Source organism: Equus quagga, chromosome 8 (genome assembly GCF_021613505.1).
Source record: "Equus quagga isolate Etosha38 chromosome 8, UCLA_HA_Equagga_1.0, whole genome shotgun sequence".
NCBI lineage: Eukaryota > Metazoa > Chordata > Mammalia > Perissodactyla > Equidae > Equus > Equus quagga.
The window spans coordinates 78,896,980-78,918,476 of NC_060274.1; the positions used below are offsets into that span (position 1 = coordinate 78,896,980).

At 38.3% G+C, this 21,497-nt stretch overlaps 1 protein-coding gene across 2 annotated transcripts in view; it reads right to left on the minus strand.

Annotated features, from left to right (window-relative positions):
- The window catches only part of RAPGEF5 (Rap guanine nucleotide exchange factor 5), a 221,175-nt gene that overhangs the window by 168,051 nt on the left and 31,627 nt on the right, over positions 1-21,497 (minus strand). For both annotated transcript variants that reach the window (XM_046669359.1, XM_046669358.1), the window contains exons 2-5: positions 15,888-15,938; positions 14,075-14,181; positions 9,363-9,484; positions 7,714-7,882 (exon numbers count right to left, since the gene is read on the minus strand). In XM_046669359.1, the coding sequence (XP_046525315.1) occupies positions 7,714-7,882; positions 9,363-9,484; positions 14,075-14,181; positions 15,888-15,938 (449 nt within the window). The remainder of the gene's footprint in view (positions 1-7,713; positions 7,883-9,362; positions 9,485-14,074; positions 14,182-15,887; positions 15,939-21,497) is intronic.

The window sequence follows — 21,497 nt, forward strand, 5'->3', positions numbered from 1 at the left end:
AAGAGGGTAAAAACGGTGTCAGATCTAACACTCAAGCACTGTCCCATATATATCTTCCCATAACATCTATATTCCACTCAGGTCTGTTTTGCTTAACACAGCAAATTCCTATGACAAAAGAAAACGCAGGATGGTAGAAGAATGAGAATTGGGTTTTTCTTGAGATCTTTGACATCATGAATATAAACAGCTGTTGAACCTTCTCAAGAGAAGATAATTTTTCATAGCATCAGGCTACTAGTCATGCTTATAGAGAAAATTTACCAAACCGTAGCAAATTGCTAATGTGACAGGTTTCATTAAAGATCTGAGGTATATAGTTACACATTCATGTAAAATTGAATAAAATTGGTTATTACTGAAACCTCTTTTGCACATTTTGTATTGAGGATTTGGGGATTAAGGCTTAATGTTTAATTAAATAGGTACATTTCAAATGCTAGCATGACCAGGCCTAAAAGTTCGATTTTTGTTAAAATTCTTGTATTACTCTTAAATATTGATGCACTCTGATAAAGATAAGCAATCTGTTCCCACACCTGGAACAAAGCCTTGTCTGTAAACAATGGAAATACTGGAGGACTCTGTTTCCTTGGGAGAGGGAGTGATGAGTAATAACGAAGACTAAGACCAGCTGACTTCATAGCATTTTTATACAAACAATTTAAAGTGATAAAGGGAAATTTTCTTCACCTATGATCCTAAAACAAAACTTACTCCAAGTTCCATCATGAGAAAATTTTCTGAGAAATACTCAAAAAATGTTTACTCATATAGTATTTCCTCTTCTCCAAAGATCATAAAATGAAAATCTAGTTAGGAAAAGTCAGGAATACAAAGGGTAGGTTTGGGACAGAGGAATGGCACACTTGAAGTTGATCTCCCCAGTGAGAAGGTGTTAATTCAGCACCATTTGAGAAATTAAGGCTGCCAATAGGTTTCTCACCTTGCTTATACATGTCCGGTAGAAAAGAAAAAGGTAGATAGGATAAGGAGAATAAAGGGAGGAGAGGTGCCAGGGCAGTGGTGGTGCTATTGTATAAAGGGTGCTGAGAGGAAACAGGGATCTGAATTTTGAGAGTCATCACTGTGTAGCTGATCATAAATACATGACTCAGTGAGGGCACATCCAGAGCGAGAGTAGAAAAAGAAGAAAAGATTGCAGACTGAGCTCTAGGACACTCCCTGTTTAGAGGTCAATGTTTCCAAATGTAGGTTTTATTATTACGCAGATATGGTGAGGCCAACAGATCAGGAGACAAATGCCATTGAAAAAATAGGTCAGTTTGGGGAGAATATCTTAATATTGAGTCTTCCAATCCATGAACATGGTTAGATCCTCCACTTATTTAAGTCTTGTTTGATTTTTTTCATTAGAATTTTGAAGTGTTTGGCACACAGTTTTTGCATACATTTTCTTAGATTTATACCTAAGTATTACATAGTGGGTTTTTGTCCCAGTACACAGAAATACAGTTAAATTTTGTATATTGACCTTCTATCTGATGACCTTGCTAAATCCACTTATTAGTTCTAGTAAGATTTTTTTGTGGATTCCTTGGGATTTTCTTCGCATGTAATTATGTCATCTGCAAAGAGAGATGGCTTTATTTTTTCCTTCTCACCTGTATATCTTTTATTTCTTTTTCTTGCCTTATTGTACCAGCTAGTGTTGAAAAGAAGTGATAAGAAGAGATGTACTAGTCTTGTTCCCAATCTTAGTGGGAAAGCAGTCAGTCTTTCACTATTAAGAATGATGTAAGCTATCAGTTTTATCAGATTAAAGAAGTCCCCTTATAGTCCTAGTTCTCTGAGAATTTTAATCATAAATGGATACTGAATCTTCTCAAAAGCCTTTTCTGTATTTATGGAGTTTATCATATAGTTTCTTTTTTAGACTGTGAATATGGTGAAGTACATTGACTGATTTTTGAACGTTGAACCAGCCTTGTATTCTGGGATAAACTCCCCTTTTTCATGATGCATCGTTTTTATATACTGCTGGATCCCATGTACTAGTATTTGTTGAGAAAGATTTTTGTGTTTACATTCATGAGTTATATTGGTCTGTTTTCGTTTTCTGAACTTTGTCCTAATAATGCTGGCCTCACAAAAGGCCTTACATTATTTACATATTGCCATATTCCTCACAGAGCCCAGTGAAGTACTTTACACAAACCTGATGATCAGTGAATGCCTGTTGAGTAAGTCCCTCAGATAAGTGTTGGTGACAAGTGGTTGCCTTTTCCCGAACCCTCTGCTCTCTGCCCCTTTTCCTCAGCTAAGAATTAAGAGGAGCAAATTCAATTATCTAGGAAATCCCTTCCAGATATAAATGCTTATGAAGCTACATTTATAGAATTTTCAGAAGTGCCAGCCAAGTGGCAAAAAGCACCTTGCTTGATAAAATATTCCTTGTGTCATGCTAAGATTTATCTGGATTCTTTACATAGCATTTTGAGACTTTGATTTAATTAACTTTCCCCTTTCCTATAACTTAGAGTTCTTTCTGTAAGGGTAACTTTATAGAACAGATTTCAACTTTGGTGTGTATTAGCCTCACCTTTAGAACTTTATTAAAAAATACTGAATCTACATCTCATTCTCCTTCCTAATCCTGATTCAGTAGCTCTCAGGTTATACCTCTTTATTTCTTAAAAGCACCATGGTTGAGAACCACTGACAGGTTGTTTCCAACTTCACCTTCTGCCTTCAATTCTCATTGCTGTCACTAAGAATAGAAGCCTGTCTCTCTGGCAAGTTAGGTAACCTGTCTTGCCTCAGTTCCCTCATGTGAAAAACCAGAACAACAGTACCTTCAAACTGTTGCATTAAATGAGTCATTATATGTAAAATGCTCAGAACAGTGCCTTGCACATGACAAGTGCTATGTTAGTGTTGACTATGATTGCTGTTATTGTTTTTATTGTTGCCACCACCAGGGCAGCTTAGGCCAAGTGACTAAGCCAGTTGTTCTCCATTTTCTTAAGCAGGGGAACCCCTTTAACACAGAGATAGATCACACACCCATTAACTCTGTACATGTTGATCGAGCAAATACAAATGTTACTGTGAATTCCAGTAACAAACTATTTAATTTATTTCAGAAGCATCTATACACAGTTAAGTCATTCTCTTTATTCAATGTAGAGATAATGCTTGGCTTCCTGATAAATTTGCAGGCTCTTGCAATCAGTCTGAGCCTTGTTCTCCAGCCCTCCCAAAGTCTGAGTTCTTCTGGCTGTGGCCCACTGCTTCTGCCGCATCAAGCTGCCGTGTACTGCCTCAACACGCCGCCAGTCGTCCTAACTTCACAATCCTGTGCCATCTATCACAAGGGCCCTTCTGCTTCTCTCTCTAGCAGATGGAATCATGAATGCTAAGAAATTCATCTTAACTCACTGGACCAAGGTTTCTCTAGAGTTGATCAGTAAGGAATCTGAACATTGGCACACTACCCAATTAAGTACACTGCCCAGTAACAGTAATGAGTAGGTATGATGTTTAAGAAAACAAACAAAACGTTAGAATCAAGAAAAGTCAGGTTGGGATGCAATGAGAGAGAGCTATTTCAGCAGAGGTCAAGTGGCTGAATGGGATGTCTGTGGAAGCCACAGCCAGACCTCAGGAGCATCAGCAATGGCAGCAGGCATCCAGGAGGGCACATCCACCAGGCAGGACCAAAGGCACTGATCAAGACGAGAGAGACAGACCCAACTTACACCAGCCCCAGGCTCCACAGCAGATACAACAGAACACCCCAGTTTCATTGCAGAGGTCACTAGGGAATTGGCTGCCCATACACTAGGCAAGATCAGTGAGGACAGGAAAGAGTCCACCCCGACAGGAGGGCCTCCTCTGCAAGGATCAAGGGGCCCACACTGCTCACCATATACCCAATGCCATCCTGCTGAGGAGCAGGGAGATGGCACAGAGAGACGAAGTATTTTTATCAAAATAAACTAAACATAGTTTTATTTTAGCTAACTAAAGGGACTTGTAAAGTTACTTCATTAGAATAATTTTACTGGATTAGACTAAAATTAACAGGCTTCTTTTCCTTCTTTCTGGCTATCTAGCAGGATGGAGGCTTATGTGGACCACAAACAATAGATGACTGAGAGAAAAACAAAGAAGCTACACATTCTTTTACATGTCTGAGTGTAGCGTGAGCTAAATTTTAGCAATCGTCTACAACTCTTCTAATAACAGCATAAATGTTAACTGCCATGTAATTGGTAGAATATAGTTTTATGTATTCAAAGTTCATAGACTCAGTCTATTCAGAGCACTACCACTCCCACCCCTGGCAAGCTGGGAGCTGCTGTAACGGCAGTTGAATGAAACAGTCAAGCTCCTCACAGCCTGAATTCTCGAACCAGTCAGTGTCAGAGAGAAACTTCTTACTAGTCCTCAAGGAATTATTAAGCTACTTTTCCCTCCACTGTTACTTCAGCATTCCTAACGCTTCCCAACCCATAAAAAAAGAATTAGGAAACAGTACATTCTGGACAACCTGATTTGGCTTTCAGTTTGAATGAGATATCATGACTTTTTTCCCCTAGAGATAGTACCCTTGACAACCGATTCCCTCACTTCTGTCAAATTACCTACTCAGTTTGAATATAAAAGTTATTTTGTACAGAATAGGAATTTTGTTTCCTCAAATTAGCCTAGAAAGCTGCAACAGCTCCATTTTCCTTCCTGCTTTAAACATTCTTTCTTAAATGAAAAAAATTCCCCACTTTTCTTTTTAAAAATGCATTTGTACAGAACAGAACTGCATTTATATAGAGGCATTAAGTGGTTTCCTCATAATTTTAAAGAGATTTAGAGAGAAGACAGCAAATTAGAGGGGCCTAATGGAGAACCACAAAGGCAGACCTTCATAGCCCTCAAATATCAAAAAGGTTATTAAAAAGACCACAGGACTGGGGCTGGCCCCGTGGCCGAGTGGTTGGGTTTGCGCGCTCCGCTACAGGTGGCCCAGTGTTTCGTTGGTTCGAATCCTGGGCGCGGACATGGCACTGCTCATCGGACCACGCTGAGGCGGCATCTCGCATGCCACAACCAGAAGGACCCACAACGAAGAATATACAACTATGTACCGGGGGGATTTGGGGAGAAAAAGTAAAAAATAAAATCTTTAAAAAAAAAAAAAAAAAGACCACAGGACTGGGTTTTCAGCTCGTGAGTGGACAACCTAAGTTAATGAATCAAGAGGACTTTAGAGGGCATTTCAGTAGAAGGGATAAAAATTAATGAATAATATAGTATAAAGGATAACATAGGACTAAGAATGACAGAAGAATGGAAAAAAATTTGATGCAAACAGCAAGAGTAGTAAGTTACTAAAAGTAAGACTGACACGGACTGGAGACACCATTGAAGTTTTGTGGCCAACGTAGGGCTTGGGCTCCCCCTTGAGGGGTGGGTAGAATTTGACTAGACAAGGAAAGAAGCAGTGGAAAGAGCAGAGCATTACAGGGGGCACGATGGAATAAATGGGTGTGGGATGAGGCTAGAATGACCGGTGAGCCCCGCGTAGAGCGGAAACTATGATAGGATCATATGTATTGACCATAAGAAGGGCCATGACAACAATGAAAAGAGGACAATGTCCCTGGGCAATATTTCTCTAACCATAGTTTATTCCAAGTTGTATAACTTAAACCTTGGCTTTCCAAAATTTGGCCAAAAACATTCTACCACAGCTTAGAAGTTTGTTTATAACTCTAGTAGAGAAAAAACATATACATTTTCTCTCCAGAAAAACCTTGCAGTGGTTCCGTAATTTTATCTTTTTATATTTAGCACTTATAATATGGGATAGATCAACAGCTCCCCAATGACAATTTTTCCAGAAGAATTATCACTCCCAAATGCATGTGTTCACACCAACACAAAAAACTTATTGATAAACGAGGCATGCTACAGTGATTCTCACCTCCAGAGGCATGACATTTGTGTTCACTGATCAGTGTGACAGAAGATGACAAGTAATCTGGAATCAATATTAAGACCCAAATTTTTTAAATATTTTCATTTTTAGAACTTGTCGGGAAACCCAGACCTACTCTAACAAGGTCATCTCACTCACTGGCATTCCAGTCTGCTTTCTAAGTCGGGGAGAAAGAAGTGGAGCTAAATCATGAAGACTGCTTGCAAGTTCTTTTCAGTTGCCCTCATGCCCCCATCAATCTGGAGATGCCCATGGGATTGCACATGCTTCCATCTTGCATTCAGGACAGGAAATGGTTAAGAGCTGGAGAATGCCAGTTCCACAGAGCCAAAGCCAAGTTACAGCCACCTCCAGTTCAAAAAGCAAACCACTCCTTCTTAGAAAGCTTGTTAAAGTTTATTAAAATGCTCCTTGACTTTTCTCAGGAAACTTCTGACCTATATTAAAAGTATATTACACCAAAGAACATTTTCCATACTTAGACTAATTGAGTGATGAGTTATACTTGAATTTCACTTTGCCATTGCAAAGGCCTCTATAATCAGTGGTGGTGAATTCATAACCATTCAAGAGTCAGACTAACATTTTTATTGCTTCTGTTTATAACGTCTCAGAAGGGGAAGCTAGAATGACTCCCATAACTCCTGGGAACACAACTAGCAGGTGTTAAAACCATGGGCATTAGAGCCATACAGACATGCATTCAAACCCTAACACTCCACTCACCACTTCTGTGACCTTGGACAGGTTATCTGACCTCTGTGCCTCTGTTTCCTCACTTATAAAATAGAGAATAGTTGCAACTGTCTTATAGAACTCATCTGAATATGAAATAATGAATATAAAGAATTTAGCATAGTTCCTGACATAAAATACGTTCTCTACAATCAATCTTTCTATTACTGTAGTGTCTCATTAATATTCTGAGAAATTTCTTCTCTAAAAGCCTATATTAACTGTTCAGTATTAACTGTCTTTTTTTTAAACAAGAGTAACTTATCTTAGTTATGGTTGTAGGTGTTTCTCCCTGATTCTACTTTCTTACCCATGAGATGGGGCTAAGACCACTTGCCCTGCTAACTTCACAGAACTGAAAGAGTCAGCAGTATGGGAACGTATTCTGAAAACTGAATACGTAAAACTTATTAACTGAAATTTTTAATCTGCAATTCATTATACTGAAATAAGCTTGTCATTAATGCTGGATAAACAAAGGTGCATCAGAATCACGTCACGACTCAAGTCCTGTTCCTGAACCTTCTCTAATGAATTAATTTTAATTCGTTTTAATCATATAGTGATTCAGTACCTTCATGTGATAATGACTCACGTGTTTAAATTTGCCAAATGTTGCCTCTAGATTATTTTCAGAAATGTCTGTTGAGCTGTTTCTTAGGAAAGTCACGACTTGGATAGTGGATATGTTATTATTTTATTCCAAATTAAGCTAAACCATGTTTATTCCTAATTTAGATCATCTCCTCACAGCAATGATTAAATTAGAAGCAGACTGGTACAGCTGGTGGGACATGGACGTCTGGAATTTGAATACCAGCTCAGTTATTTATTAGCTGGATTTAATTCTCAGCAATTTATTTTACCTTTCTAAACTCACATCTGAGAAATGGGAATATAACAACTACCTCTTAACAGAGATAGTGATCTTAAAGAGCAGAGCATAGTCCCTAGACACAGGAAACGTTCTCTAAGTGAGAACAATTTTACAATGAAACAAAATAGCATCTACTTACAGTTCACAGATGCCAGCTCTAGCGGGTATGAGAGGCACAAGTTGCAGTAGGAGTTTGACACCGTTTTGCCATTCTTCTTCTCTTTCAAATTCACAGTACAAGTAGCTACATTCATCAGACGAAAACTGGTAGAAAACATACGTATCTTGAAAGTATAAATGCTGGTCCACTGTTGAAAATGGAAAAGGTGTGGATCAGTTTTTTTGAGTATATTATTTAGAGTCATAAACCAAAGAATAAATTGAAAGCCCTACTACTTACCAGGGAGAAGACAGGGGTAGGACTATAATTATATATTCTAAGTCCATTCATGTTCACAATCCCATTAAAATGGACTTATTGACCAACCTATTTTTATTACTTGAAGCTTTGGCCAGTATATTCACATTTTATAATTTTTCTGCTTCAGGGACAGGTGAAATCTATAACAATTCAAAGAGAGTGGGGAGCAATTTTTTTAGCATCTCAAAGCAAACTAATACATTTAATTACTTTAGTGGTACACAGATATAACACTATGACAAGTTTTAGACCAGTGGTTCTCAACTGGGGGTAACTGTGCCCCCCAGGGAACACTGGCAATGTGTGGAGACATTTCTAGTTGCCGTAACTAGGGGGTACTACTGGAAGAAAGGGCTGCTGCTAAACATCCTATAATGTACAAGAGAGCCCCACACAACTAAGACTATCTAATACAAAATGTCAACACTACCAAGGCTAGGAAACCCTGTTTTAAAAGGAATCAAGAACTGGAGACTCTTCAAAAAAACATTAATACAAAATGTTTTGCTAAGCAGAAACCTGAACCTCACAAGCAAGCTGATAATAACATTCCTCAAAAGTAGTTAACTGATTTTCTAAATAAGAGTATCAGGTGCTAGGTGTTATTAACTCACTAAGATTACACCCCCATCCCCATCTGTACCACTCTTTCACAATGGGACTTGGGGTATGCTTTCTGAACCTTGCTGTGTTCTCTGAGCCTCAGTATTTCTTACCTATAGAAAAAAGAGGGCTTCCCAGCGACCAACCAGCAGCTGCATGATAGAGCTAAATAAAGAACCTAGATTGCTTGACTTCTAATTCTTCAATTCCCTGGGCTAAACTAAGAAAAGAGATATCTGCCATCTATTTTAGTTTCTAGTTAACATCAATTGTCGGTTCTGTTTAAACAGCTAATTTTCATAGGACATCTCTCTAACTGTTCACGATTACTTAGTCAATTAAAATGGCATACACATTCCACTCATAAAATCAGTTTCTGATGACGATTCTAAGTACAGCAAGATAAATCACACATTTAGAGCAACCAAAGATGTCAACAATTAAAAAAAAAAAAATGTGAGCTGCATTTTCAGTAGAGAAGGTAGAGAATAAGGAAAAGATTCTTAGAGGTAGTAGTCTATGAATCAGCAAGAACCTAATTATTTTTACAAAAGGTGTGAAACAATCAAAAGATGACCTATCAAAAGAAAAAGAAAAAAAGATAACCTGTCACTTTTATTTATATAATAAGAGAGAATACAAATATTTACCTGCAAAAACAATTTCAACCCAGATTGTAAAATCCTCTAGGAAAATCAAGTACATTTTGGCCTGGTAGCTTAATAAAATAATGATTTTGTGCCTTTCAAACATGTAATACTAACCTGATGACATAATTCCCATATCCAGCAGGAGCTGCCAGACCCCTATGGCCATGGATCTGCACTGGACAAAAGGACAGTGTTCCAGAAGCCAGTCCACCAGTTCTGACCCAACGCAGCTTCTCCTGGACAAAAACAAAGCCATTCACAATCAAAGACATTGTTGCCACTCATCTGCCAAAAAAGTGATACTTAATAGCATCCCTCTCATGTGCTTGCTTCCTTAAACAGGCAACTCAAGAATAAATGATATGTACCTCATTCATCTTCCAGATTTCAGCTCAAATATCACTTCCTTCGAGAAACTCAGAATCATATCCTCTCACACTTTTTCTTCAAATCACCTAATATTTAGTAACTGTGCATCTCTCCAAATGAATAATATCTGCTTTCCTCACTTAACAATAATTTTCACGAGAAAAGGGACTATACATAACTATTAATCCCCGACAATTAGAACAGTCCAGATATATAGAGAGTTCTCAAAATATATGTATTTGAATAAATGAAGGAATAAATTTAGCAGTCCTTTATATGAAGATAATACTTTATATCTTGCCTTGGTAAGGTAAGTACCTCAAGTGGGTGATGATAAACCTCAGTTCAACTATTTATAGATTTTTATCTAGTCTCTTTGACAATAAAATAATTCCGAGAAGGTTAGAGGAAGTTGGGACCACAGTGAGTGGTGCAGAGTTTTGGTTGCCATGCTTCAGAGATAAAACCCTAAAATTTCTCTCAGAGAATAAATCTGACTGTTAATCTTTTTAATATAGTCTAAGCAATCTAGCTAAGCAGCCTAGATCATAAACCCACAAACCCAGATGTGTGTGATGGATTCCATTAACCACACACACAAAAATATTCTCTGTAATTGTCTTAAAATACACAACTTTATTTGAAGACTACCCCAATCTGGGCACTACAAGTAGTATCTTCATGCCTACTTCTCCTTCTTTATCAGCCTCTGATGAAAAACCAAAGGAAGAAAACTCTGAAATATGGTTTTTCATTTGCAGAAATTTCATTGAATCCCTCTCTCCCTTATGAGAACATGTCACCACGATGTTTTTTTTAAAAAAGATGTATCATATAAATGGCTATCTGTAGTACATTTAAGGACCAAAAGATGTCAACTTTTGAATTCCTAAGACAGAAAAATATTGCCTCTCTCTTGTGATTGGCATAGTCACAAATACCTAGAAATCACACTGTAACCAACAATACAAAGAAATGCTATGAGGTACTACATTTTCTAGAGTGAAGGAAAAATAAGGTAGTACACTTGCCCACTGAGATATTTGATCAAATATTCTAGCTTTGGATAAAGCATCACTCTTTTTGGTAAAGTGTCACTATTTGAAAGATACTCGAAGGCAATTAAGGGAGTATCAGACATGTTCAGTTGCAGGTTAGGATTAACATATTAGAAAGATTAATAGCCAAACAAATGGATGTTTTTTTGAAACAAAATGAGAAAACAGATCGCAACAAAACAGGCAATTAGACCAGTCAATATTAACTTCTAATTCTATAGGACACCTTTCATGTTAAAGGCTCGAAGTTAATTAATTAATGTTAATTCCTCAACACTTCTGTCAATTAGCCAGCATCTTTGGGCTTGTAAGCAATTTTATCCCATGGATTAAATACTGTATCATCTTAATTCTCATTCTGGGAACAATACAGCTCTTCAGCGTGCTGGTGTGTGTCTGACATCACCCAGAATATGGAAGGATACAACAAAACATTTACTAAAGAAACTAAACTGCCAAAGTGCAAAAGGTGGCTAGATAGATGTATATGCTTGTTTGTTCACAGGTGATGAAGAAGTTTCTTAGACTGGGGCCCAGGTCATGTTGGTGACCATAAAGCCCCCAAACCCCGAGCTCTACCTTGTCATTGGGACGGGTGCACTCTGTTTTGGGGGCAGGGCTGAGTCAATATGCTAAAACGCAGTATCACCATGAAACCATTAATTAGTAATGAGGTGAGATGCCTCTGCATTTAACTCATACTCCCCTGACTTGCTGATCAGGTCTGCAACAATTGGGTTAAAATACCTAAATCTGTAGGATTTAGGGAGAGCAGGGAGGAAGAAAACAGCTAGTTGGAAGGGAGCAATCTGAATACTGAGAGCAGTTCTTTCTCCCAGAATATTTTCTGTCTTGTACGGAATCCAGAAACTGTTCTGAGTACATGTAGATCTAACTACAGTTGCAATACTAGGTAGGAACATTGTGCTATGAAGGTGATTAGTTACAAGGCCAATGTGATTGCTGTAACAAAACACTAATTTGACCAATCTCTGGAGTTGAAAATTTGATTTATCTTGGTCTCCTTCTGTCTCTGGTTACATTTTTAGCAATTAATTCATGGTAATATAGACAGAACCCTCATCTCAAATATAAATGGGGTGATGGTATTCAGAGACCAGTTTTGAAAGTAATTCTCATGTGGTATATGGGGAACATTTTCCCCCAGTTTACTCCCAGACATATGAAATAACCTACCTAGGCCATCATATTAGCACTTTGTCTTTAAACCCAGAACACTCATCAGTCCTTAGATTATAAAAGAAAGGAGGTTCTGGCCCAACCATTGAGAATATGAAATAGCAAAACACATGCTCTCTCCCCATTCTACTCCCATTAAACCCTAAGTATGTTCTAACTTGGATGGATTGGGTCTTTTCCATTAACCTGATTATGTGCATCTCCCAATTATTTTTTTCAATCTATATCCATGGAAACCACATGAAGAAATAAAACTGAGAACAATGACAGATATTTCATATACCTTTTGTGGCAGCTAAAGCAAATCCTATGAGCTTGCTCACAACTAGACCCAAAGACTTAAACATACAGTTTTTAGTTAAAAAAAAAAAATCAGATGTGTCTAAAGTTAATATTTAAAAAATAAATAAAAATAAATAAGAGGCTCTACGTGAAGTAGTCCCACCATCACCACCGCCCCTCTCCCTGCCTGTCAGATCTACTTGGCCTGAGCTCTAATCTAGCGGTTCTCAGACCTTGGGCTATGAACTCCTTACGAGGAAAGGCGGGTGATCTTGGAGCTTTTTCAAGGGGTTCACAAGTCCATATACACAAAAGCGTTGTTTTTGAACAGATTAGATCATGTCTAATCTATGCCATATTTTTCAAAGCCTATGTAAATACCAATGTGATTAACATGGGATTTTAAAGTCTTAATATTCATTATAGTTCTCCCACCCTTGCTACCTAGTTACTCCACGGTACCTAAAACTACAGATTCTGCCAAGTTTTTGATTAGAAAGAAGGTGGTGGCATGGGATAGTTACTGACTAGGAAGTGGCATGAAGTAATTATCTGGGATGTGAAAATCCTCCATATCTTGATGTGGATAATAGTTACATAAGTGTGTGTAAAAATTAAAAATTTGGGGCTGGCCCCATGGCCAAGTAGTTAAGTTCGTGCACTCTGCTTCGGCGACCCAGGGTTTCGCTGGTTCCGATCCTGGGTGCCAACATGGCACCGCTCATCAGGCCAGGCTGAGGCGGTGTCCCACATGCCACAACCAGAAGGACCTACAACTAGAATATACAACTATGTACTTGGGGCCTTTAGGGAGAAGAATCAAAAAAAAAAAAAAAAAAAAAAAAAGTTCATCAAGCTGTACCCTTAAGATTTGTGCGTTTTACCATAAATCATGTCTCAATAAAAAGGGGGTCTTCTTACTCAAATAGGTTGGGAACCACTATCCCCAAAATCCAGGCCACAATGAAATTTTTCACATCTGTGGTAAATGGAAAAAAACAGGAATATTGTAATCAGTTTGTGATAAAGCTAAATTTAGAGAACCTAAAGAAACGCCCTTTATTCTGAGAATCTTTCTTACTTTTTTGGTGTCTTTTATTTTGTGTACTCTTCCTATTTTTCATGTTATTGTAATCTCATTTCTGTAAGGAAGGATAATGATAATAAATGATAATAGTTCTTTCCCTTTCCATTTTATTTTGGTAGTTTTCTTTTGGTATTGTTTGGTGTGGTTTAATATCTTTACTTGGCAAAACAACAAGCTGATAATTCATTGTTGTTTTTTCTTTAAATGGCTCCATGAAATGAAAACATGTTCCAAACTTTCTAAGTGACCATTCTCCTGGTCCAACTGTACTTTAAAACTGACCATTAGCCCACCCATTTAGTCTAATACCTCTGCCCTATTCAGCAGCCAAGGCAGAGAAATGCCATCCCTATGCCAACCTGCCCCTCCCCTCTTCGCAGCACCCAAGGAGGTGGCTCACTCTCACCTGGTGAGTTAGAGCAGAAGTCCCCTCTCCCACGGACCCTGCGTCCTCACAGAGCCTTGATAAGGTCCCTGAAGAGGGGACCCATATTATTGAAGTCTCAGTGCAGCACATGCCCAATAAAAATATTATAAAATATCACATCTCAGAGGAAGCAGCACAGAGACTCTGTTAGGAACCCATCCACATCTGTGGATGATGATTCCCCAGCCTAAGTTCAGAACCAGGAGTCCAACTGTCAAACACTCGGCTAAGTTTAACTAAGAGAAAAGTCACCATTAGTATCCCAAATAGACTGTTTCAACAAACAAACCCTCCTTCTACTGGTATAGCCCATCTCTCCTGTGATCAAGGTTACGATTTTAACATGTTTTCAGGTTTTTTTCTCAAGGAGAATTTTTGACAATGTGTTAGGAAACTGTGTTACCTGTAAAATCCCTTGAGGTTCACTCTGTCCTTTATCAGGTCAGCTGCCTGAACGATAATAATATTTCTCAATGCTCTTCCTGCACAAGAAGAATTCTCTCCATAAATCTAAACGGAAAAGACATTCGCTGTAAATTTAGAACAATAATGTGACAGTTTGTGAGCTGCCAAGAGCATACTACATATGAAAAATCATGGCCAAGTCCCTCAGCTTACATTTTAGCCTACGTAGCTACAGACCTAGAACTACCTATTTTATTTTTGCTATTGGTCTACTTATGTTTTTAAGGTATAATAACTATTTTCCAAATGCTAAATTGCTTTCATTATAAATAATCTCCTTTTACACAAAGTTTTCAGGGTAAAATATCTGTTTTTTTAAAATACAGTGTTTCTATCAACACAGCAAATTGAAGAATATTTATATGATTATATGTTAACTCTGCCATATTGATAACACATTCATGTAAAGGTCTTGGAAGATGGGAAAATAATTTTTTCTTATCTAGTGAACATCTCACATCATGACACAATTTGATAGCAGGCTGCTATCTGCTTTGCTTTTAAGCTTCACTCAACTGCAGAGGTCAGTTAATCCCAAGCATCCCGGTTTCATGTACTTCATGATTCCATCTAGCAGACAAAATTTTCATTTAACTTTTTTTAATCTTCTAATTCGCCCATATGCATCTCTGATTCTTGGAGGATGAAGGAGGGTACTCCTTGAATCTAGAGAGGCCTATGTCCTACTTTACATATTACCTCCTTTTTCTATAATTGGCACCTCCCTCCACAGCACAGTGCTGTTCCACAAAGGAAGCTAAATGAAAAGGACAGTCTTCGTAAGAAAAGGCTCATAAAAATCAACATATATTAGGGGTATGTGCTTACATCTGGCTGTCTTGTTTCTTAGTGAACTCTTTTTGCACCTATGAAATACTTTATATCTTGTCTCAAAGCAAACAAATTGATAATATATTGACTAGGACGAGAGGGAACACTTCAACCCCACCCTTATGCTTGTTTAATTTTCCTATTATCACCTCCTAAACACAACCTGATGAGAAAGTGAGAAGCGCAGGACATGATTTATTTTTAACATGTTAAAATTAGGAGGGGAAAAAAAAAAACTTGAACAAGACAGATAACAGAAAGTACTACCATAAGAGAGGTACGAGTCACCTGACCCTTAACCATTCCTGACATGGTACCAACGTTCATTCACTCAGTTATTCAAAAAACATTTAATGCGCAGCTTTCAGGCCCCATTCTAGATGCTGGGGATGCAGCAGTGAACAAGGCAAAAAGGTCCTTGCCCTCACAAAGCTCATCGCCTTGTTATTCTAAAAAGGGCAACTCTTTGTCGATTGATTCTTTAACATAACACAATGAAGGCATCCCCATCTTTTTTTCAACGAGCATATGGAGATATTCTACTATTAGGTAACTATAAATATGAATAACCCCTTTTTGTACAAAGTTTTCAGTGTAAAATATCCACTATTTTTAAAATACACTGTTTCTACCAATACAGCAAATTGAAAATATTTATATTATATATCAAGTCTGCTGTACTGATAATGCATTCATGTAAAGGACTTGGAAGATGGGGAAATAATTTTTTTTCCTATCTAGTGAATTTCTTGCACCATGATACAATGATTAGAGCATTTTAAACACCTTTTGTGTTGTCATCCCGAGGTGAAGGAGATAGCATCATCAGGAGCAAAGGGAATAGCTGTAACTAGAGAATTCAACGGCACGATTTGTGAAGCATTGTTCAGAAAACACAGTAACAGAGAAAAAAATCATACCTGGGAAGGAGTATGCTCAAGGTATGGATTGGAAATTCTTCTTGACAGAGTCTATTTTGAAAGAAAGAAAAAGGGAAAAATTAGAACCAAACAGAAATCTTTGTACCATAAGGACACAATAGATGCAACACTGGCAGGCCCAGCAGTTGTCCAAGCCAAAAAAACATGCTGAAATCTCAAGTCATGGGCCACGGCGGATTAATGCCCTTATTCTCATTCAATCTAAGTATCTGGTCAACATTCATTCCAATGGGACAGGATATTCCATTTGAACAGCTCCCAATCTTGAGAGTTCAACTTAAAAACTGCAATAGAAAGACTGGGATGTTTTTGTAGTTGTCACTTTATCCTCCGCGTGATTTGCTTCCATTTCTCCCTCCCTTTGCATTTCTACCTTCACCAGTCTAACTCAGGCTTTCTTTACCAGACACCGGAACTGCTACTTCAGCTTCTCAATGGATTTCCCTGCCCTCAGGCCATCCTGCAAACCTCAACTAAACAGATGTACCTGAATCGCCCCCTGGACTTACAGTGGGTCTCTCACTGCTTACGTGAGTCTATCCAAATGCCCCAGGCTCCCCTTCTGGGTCTCCCCCAGCCTGCCTCGAATAGGTTTCTAGTATTCCCCCCCTTCTGCCTCCCTACACGGCTTTTTTGATTCAACAAGATCCACTCGTCAGAAGAACCTGCTACTCATACTGCTTCTGCTTTCACACTATTCTCCTCCTCAGAAAGCCCTCCATCTTCCCTGATACTTCCTGAATCTCACGGCACTTTGAAGTCCAGGTTTCTGTAGTCACCTCCTGGGTGAAGCTCCTCCCACCTGCCCTAGTCCACTGGGGTTTGTCCCTCTTTGCAGCTCTTTGTTTTTTGTACTATTTGTGTGGCAGTTCCCGGGTGCCCTGCATTGTTGGCTGTCCTATGTGGGCATTCATCCCAACTAATCCATAAGCTCCTTGAGGGAGTGCTGACAGCTTATATACTGCTTGGCTTTCACAGCATCTAGCACACAACCTTGCACAAAAATGATTCTTTTTCTATTCCTTTACTTATAGATATTTGCATCTTTATTATCTGAATTGTAGGAGCTAATTTTTCCTACCTCACAATCCAGTAAGCAGCACCATCACCCACATACGCTGTGGCACAATAGAAAACTATTATCATTTCCCATTGTAGCATAGGAAAAAGAACAGAGAAACTAACATTTACTGAGCTTCCAACCTATGTTTAAGAGCTCTTTACATCTCTATTCCAAGGCTTGCTGTCTTTTGAGACTCCATAGTTTTTAGTCTGCCGCCTCCCCTTCTTAGAATCATTTGCTAAATTTACAAAACATAACCTGCCAGTCATCGCTTTCCAGCATCTGAATCCTCCACCAAATTTTAATCTAAGACAAAATTCCCATTCTGCCTCTTCCTCACTTCACACAGCTCTCATACCACTCATCTTCTAGCTAAACTGAACTAAATAAATGGACTCTCTGGAAATGTCAACTGGTACACTCTGCTGAAAGTTGGCAATGGCTTCAAAGAAAACGAAATTTATAAGATAGACAAGTCATTTTTAATTCCCATGTATTGAAATAAAACATCCACCCACCCTTCTGGTCTAGTCTATACACACTCCCAATCGGCCCTTCTTAGTAGGCCTTCTGTCGTCCAAGCCCAGGTAATGTATTCATTTATTGAAATACTGAACAATTTAAAATTTGCAAATGCACCAGATTTATAATTTGAAGATGAATCATCATGATAAGTAATATTTTTCCCTAAACAGAGACACGTCAAAAAATCAATACAGCAGGCCAGAACTGACAATCTTTATTACTCATCTAATTGCCTGAAACAGCTCAGGAAAGCAACTGCTTCACATGATCTAGTTAAAAAGAAAGCTTTTAGGTAGAAACAAGTTCTAAAGAATTAGGTAGGGGTTTTTTCACGAAAGAAAGCAAACCACTTCCTTTCTCTCTGCTGCCAACCTAAATCTGGCTGTCTCAACACTAGTGTTACACTCACACGATTTCACTTCACAGAAACTTCCCCTGTGGATGGCTTGTTTCAAAAGATTGGTAAGGTGAGGAAATAAAGCCATGAGATGGTTCCATGCTGACTAGATAACAGCATTAGATAAGCTATTAGCCCATGGGGAATCCACAAGAGCAACTTAACAAGAACTGCCTTTTACAGCACACAATACCTAGATTTGTTGTCAGAAACTCCTGTGAAGCCCTAGCTTAACTGGTCCCAGGGGAGTTTTGTTTCATTAACGCTCTAGGACAGCAGCTCTCAAACTCAGCTGAGCTTGGGGAAGCCGCAAAGCCCTCTGGAGAACTCCGCTAAGTACCGATTTGTCAAACTTAAAATAACTACCATAACTCGGTACTTTCTGAGAATCCACTTTATGTTAATGGTTGGTATTGACCAAAAATAGCAAGTGCCAAAGACTTAAAGAACACAGAGAAATCATCCATTCATTAGCTCATTTTAAATAGATATTGGGAAAAGACTGTTACATAATTTTATTAAGGGAATACCATGGGCCAGCTTACAGGAATTTGAGAATCACTGCTCTGTCACCTCACTAATTGCTCTCCCAGCATTTACCTGTAAAAGGATCACAAGAACACCCTGAAAATGCACCTCTCTCCATTTCAATATTCTTTCCCAAATACAGTTATTCAAGCTGTTTTCATCCCATCTTTGAATCCCTTGGGGTTTTTTTTTTTTGTTTTTCCTCCTCTCAGCATTTCAGGGCCTCATCCAACCACTCCTGTGGCAATTAACTTCCATTCATTTCACATTTATGAAGCACGTACGGAGCTGTGGGAGCTTCCAGAAACATACATATGAACAAGACACCAGCCCTAATTTAAAAATCCATTACCAGAAGACATAAGATCTAAAGAACACTTTAAACCCATGAATTCTCTTTCTTGATTCTGATTTCCTATCAACTTACTCTATAATCTTGCATGCTGGTCCAACTGATGCAGGGTGTCCTCTTTTAAATTGCTCTCTCCATAACATCTCATAAATACAATGCCCAGAGGAGATGATGATTCTTTTTCCCCCCCTTTATTTCCAATTTCCTACAAATACTTAAGCCAGATGCAATCATTCTCTCATGAAAGACACATACATACCACAGAGAAAAAACTAGTAACAATACAAATGAAATTAGATTTTAATTCAAATTTATTTCTTCTCTTTTCCATTTTGATGAACCATGGAAAATGATTCCCTAAATGATTCTAGCAAATCTCATATTTTAAACATGTATTGTAAAATTGTAACCCTTTAACAGTCACAGATGAATTTCCTGAAAAAAAAAAAATAATGGCATAACACAAAAGAATAACTAGGTAGCAATAATATATACACATATATATATTTTTTAAAGTTAGGTATCCACTAAAATTAAACTATAATAGTCTACAAGGTTGGGTCTGAATCAAGTAGGGAACTCATTCCAGAGTCACTGAAAATATCTGTCTAAACCATGAAACTATCAAACTTAAATATGATAGACTTAAGACATTTTTTTAGCAGCTCTTAAAGGAAATGTCTTAATACTCTCCTTAGATTGAGTTCAAGTACTTAGGCTATTAAGCGGAGGGAGAAATGAAAGGAGAAAGACTGAATCACTTTAATAACCACAGAAGTATGACCTGCTCTATTACAAACAGGAACCAACAAGAACTACCAAATTTATTGATAACTTGAGAATTCATTAATGACACAACTTTCTGTCACCTTCAGCCATTGTCCTTTTCCCATTCTGAGTAATCAACAGAACATGAAGATGTTAAAGTGGAACAAGTATACTGAGATTTCTTACAATCCTAGGAAGCCAGAAAGCTTCATAAGTAACTGGAGGGCACATATGTTAAGAGATTATAAACTTAAACAATAAAGGCTGTGATCTAGTAGGCTGTCCAGTTCTAAGACGGTGTGTCCTTTTTAAGCCCCAGGATACATTTACACCTCAGTCAAAGCTTGAAAAAGGTTAAAAAGAATCCCAGCCAATCTGTTGGCTTGAGAAATACACAGTCATCACAAGTTAAGCATAATGCAAAATGGAGACATGAACCAAATGCTGAACTGGAAGGGCAGGGCACCACGACTCTTTCTGCAAGCTCTGGTCCAATTCAAGCCTACAACCCTTTCCTCAGAGCTTCAAGGGATGTGCTCCCAATAGTCAGTCACACTCACAAAGGCCATTTGTAACAATATCTTCTCAACATAGCCTGGCAACACCAAAGTCAATGACGGTCTCAAAATTATGTTCTTCTATGGCCCTGTGATATCTTAAGAAAACAGAATGAAAGAGAAGGTAGCAGAAATGCTTACTGAGCACCTCTTTTGTCTTAAGCACTGTCCCACATTAGTAACTGCACCCACCTATCCATAAGTTTACAGACAAGAGGCCTGAGGGTCAGAGAAATTAAGAAACTTACTTAAAGCCCCAGAGCTGGAAAGTTACAGAGCTAGGATTGATTCCAAAGCCACTACTCTACTATAACATGCAGCATGTTACTAAACGAGTTTTTACTATGTTCTAGAGCTTGTACTAAGGATTTTACAGGCACCATCTATCACTTAATCCTTGAAAAACTATTAACTAGGTACTTTTATTAATCCTATTTTGCAGATGACAAAACCAGACTCACAGAGGTTAAGAAATTCACCTGAGTTTGCAACCCAAGACTATCATTAGTTACTACTGCATACACATATCTTATAACACAGATTGTGATGAGTGAAGAGTAACATGACAAATGAGTGCATCTAACCGCATGAAGTCACAAAAAATATTTGCTAGATCCAGCAGTTCTCAACCCTGGATGTAAATTAGAACCATCTGGGAAACTGAGGAAACAAAAACAGGTGTTCAGTTCTTACTCAGGACCCATGGAATTAGAACCTCCAGAAGCAAAACCTGGGCAATTTTTGCCACACTCCCCATGTAGTTCTAAGTCAGGGCTGAGGAAAAACTGTAAAAATCAGCGGTTGAAACTGGCGATTTTAACCTCTCATCATCCACTTCAGCAATGAGGCCTGGAGCTCTCTTCAAACATCACCTCCCTCACACGCTCGACTGAGGTCAGAACACGGTAGAGGTACAAGTCATTTGACCAACAGCACTGGGATCTGTAGCTGAGCTTCCAAGTCTGGCTTGTGCAAAACAAAGAGCCACTGTTTCAGTAAATCCCACCTTACACCTGTTTATGTGGTATGTGTTTTCTATATACCCTATCCCAGACATAGCCCTAAGCCAAGGTACCTTCATGTCTGCAGAGTAACAGTGCCTACACACCTTCTGAAAGGGCATACCCTTTTAATGGTATCCACGGCATTAAACTTCATTTTCACTTCCCATTATTAAAGGGCTCTCTTCTAGTATAAACATGTTTGCCCCACTTAAAAGCTAAAGTAGAAAATTAACGTGGGTTCTAGGAATACTTATAAACAATCCTGCCTGCCTAGGGAGATAAATCCGCAAGAACCAGCAGCTTCTGGGGAAATAAACACAATAGGTACAACAGAAACAAACCCCAAAGCGTCCATTTGATTTTATTCAGTCCTTAGGAAAATATCTTCTCGCTCT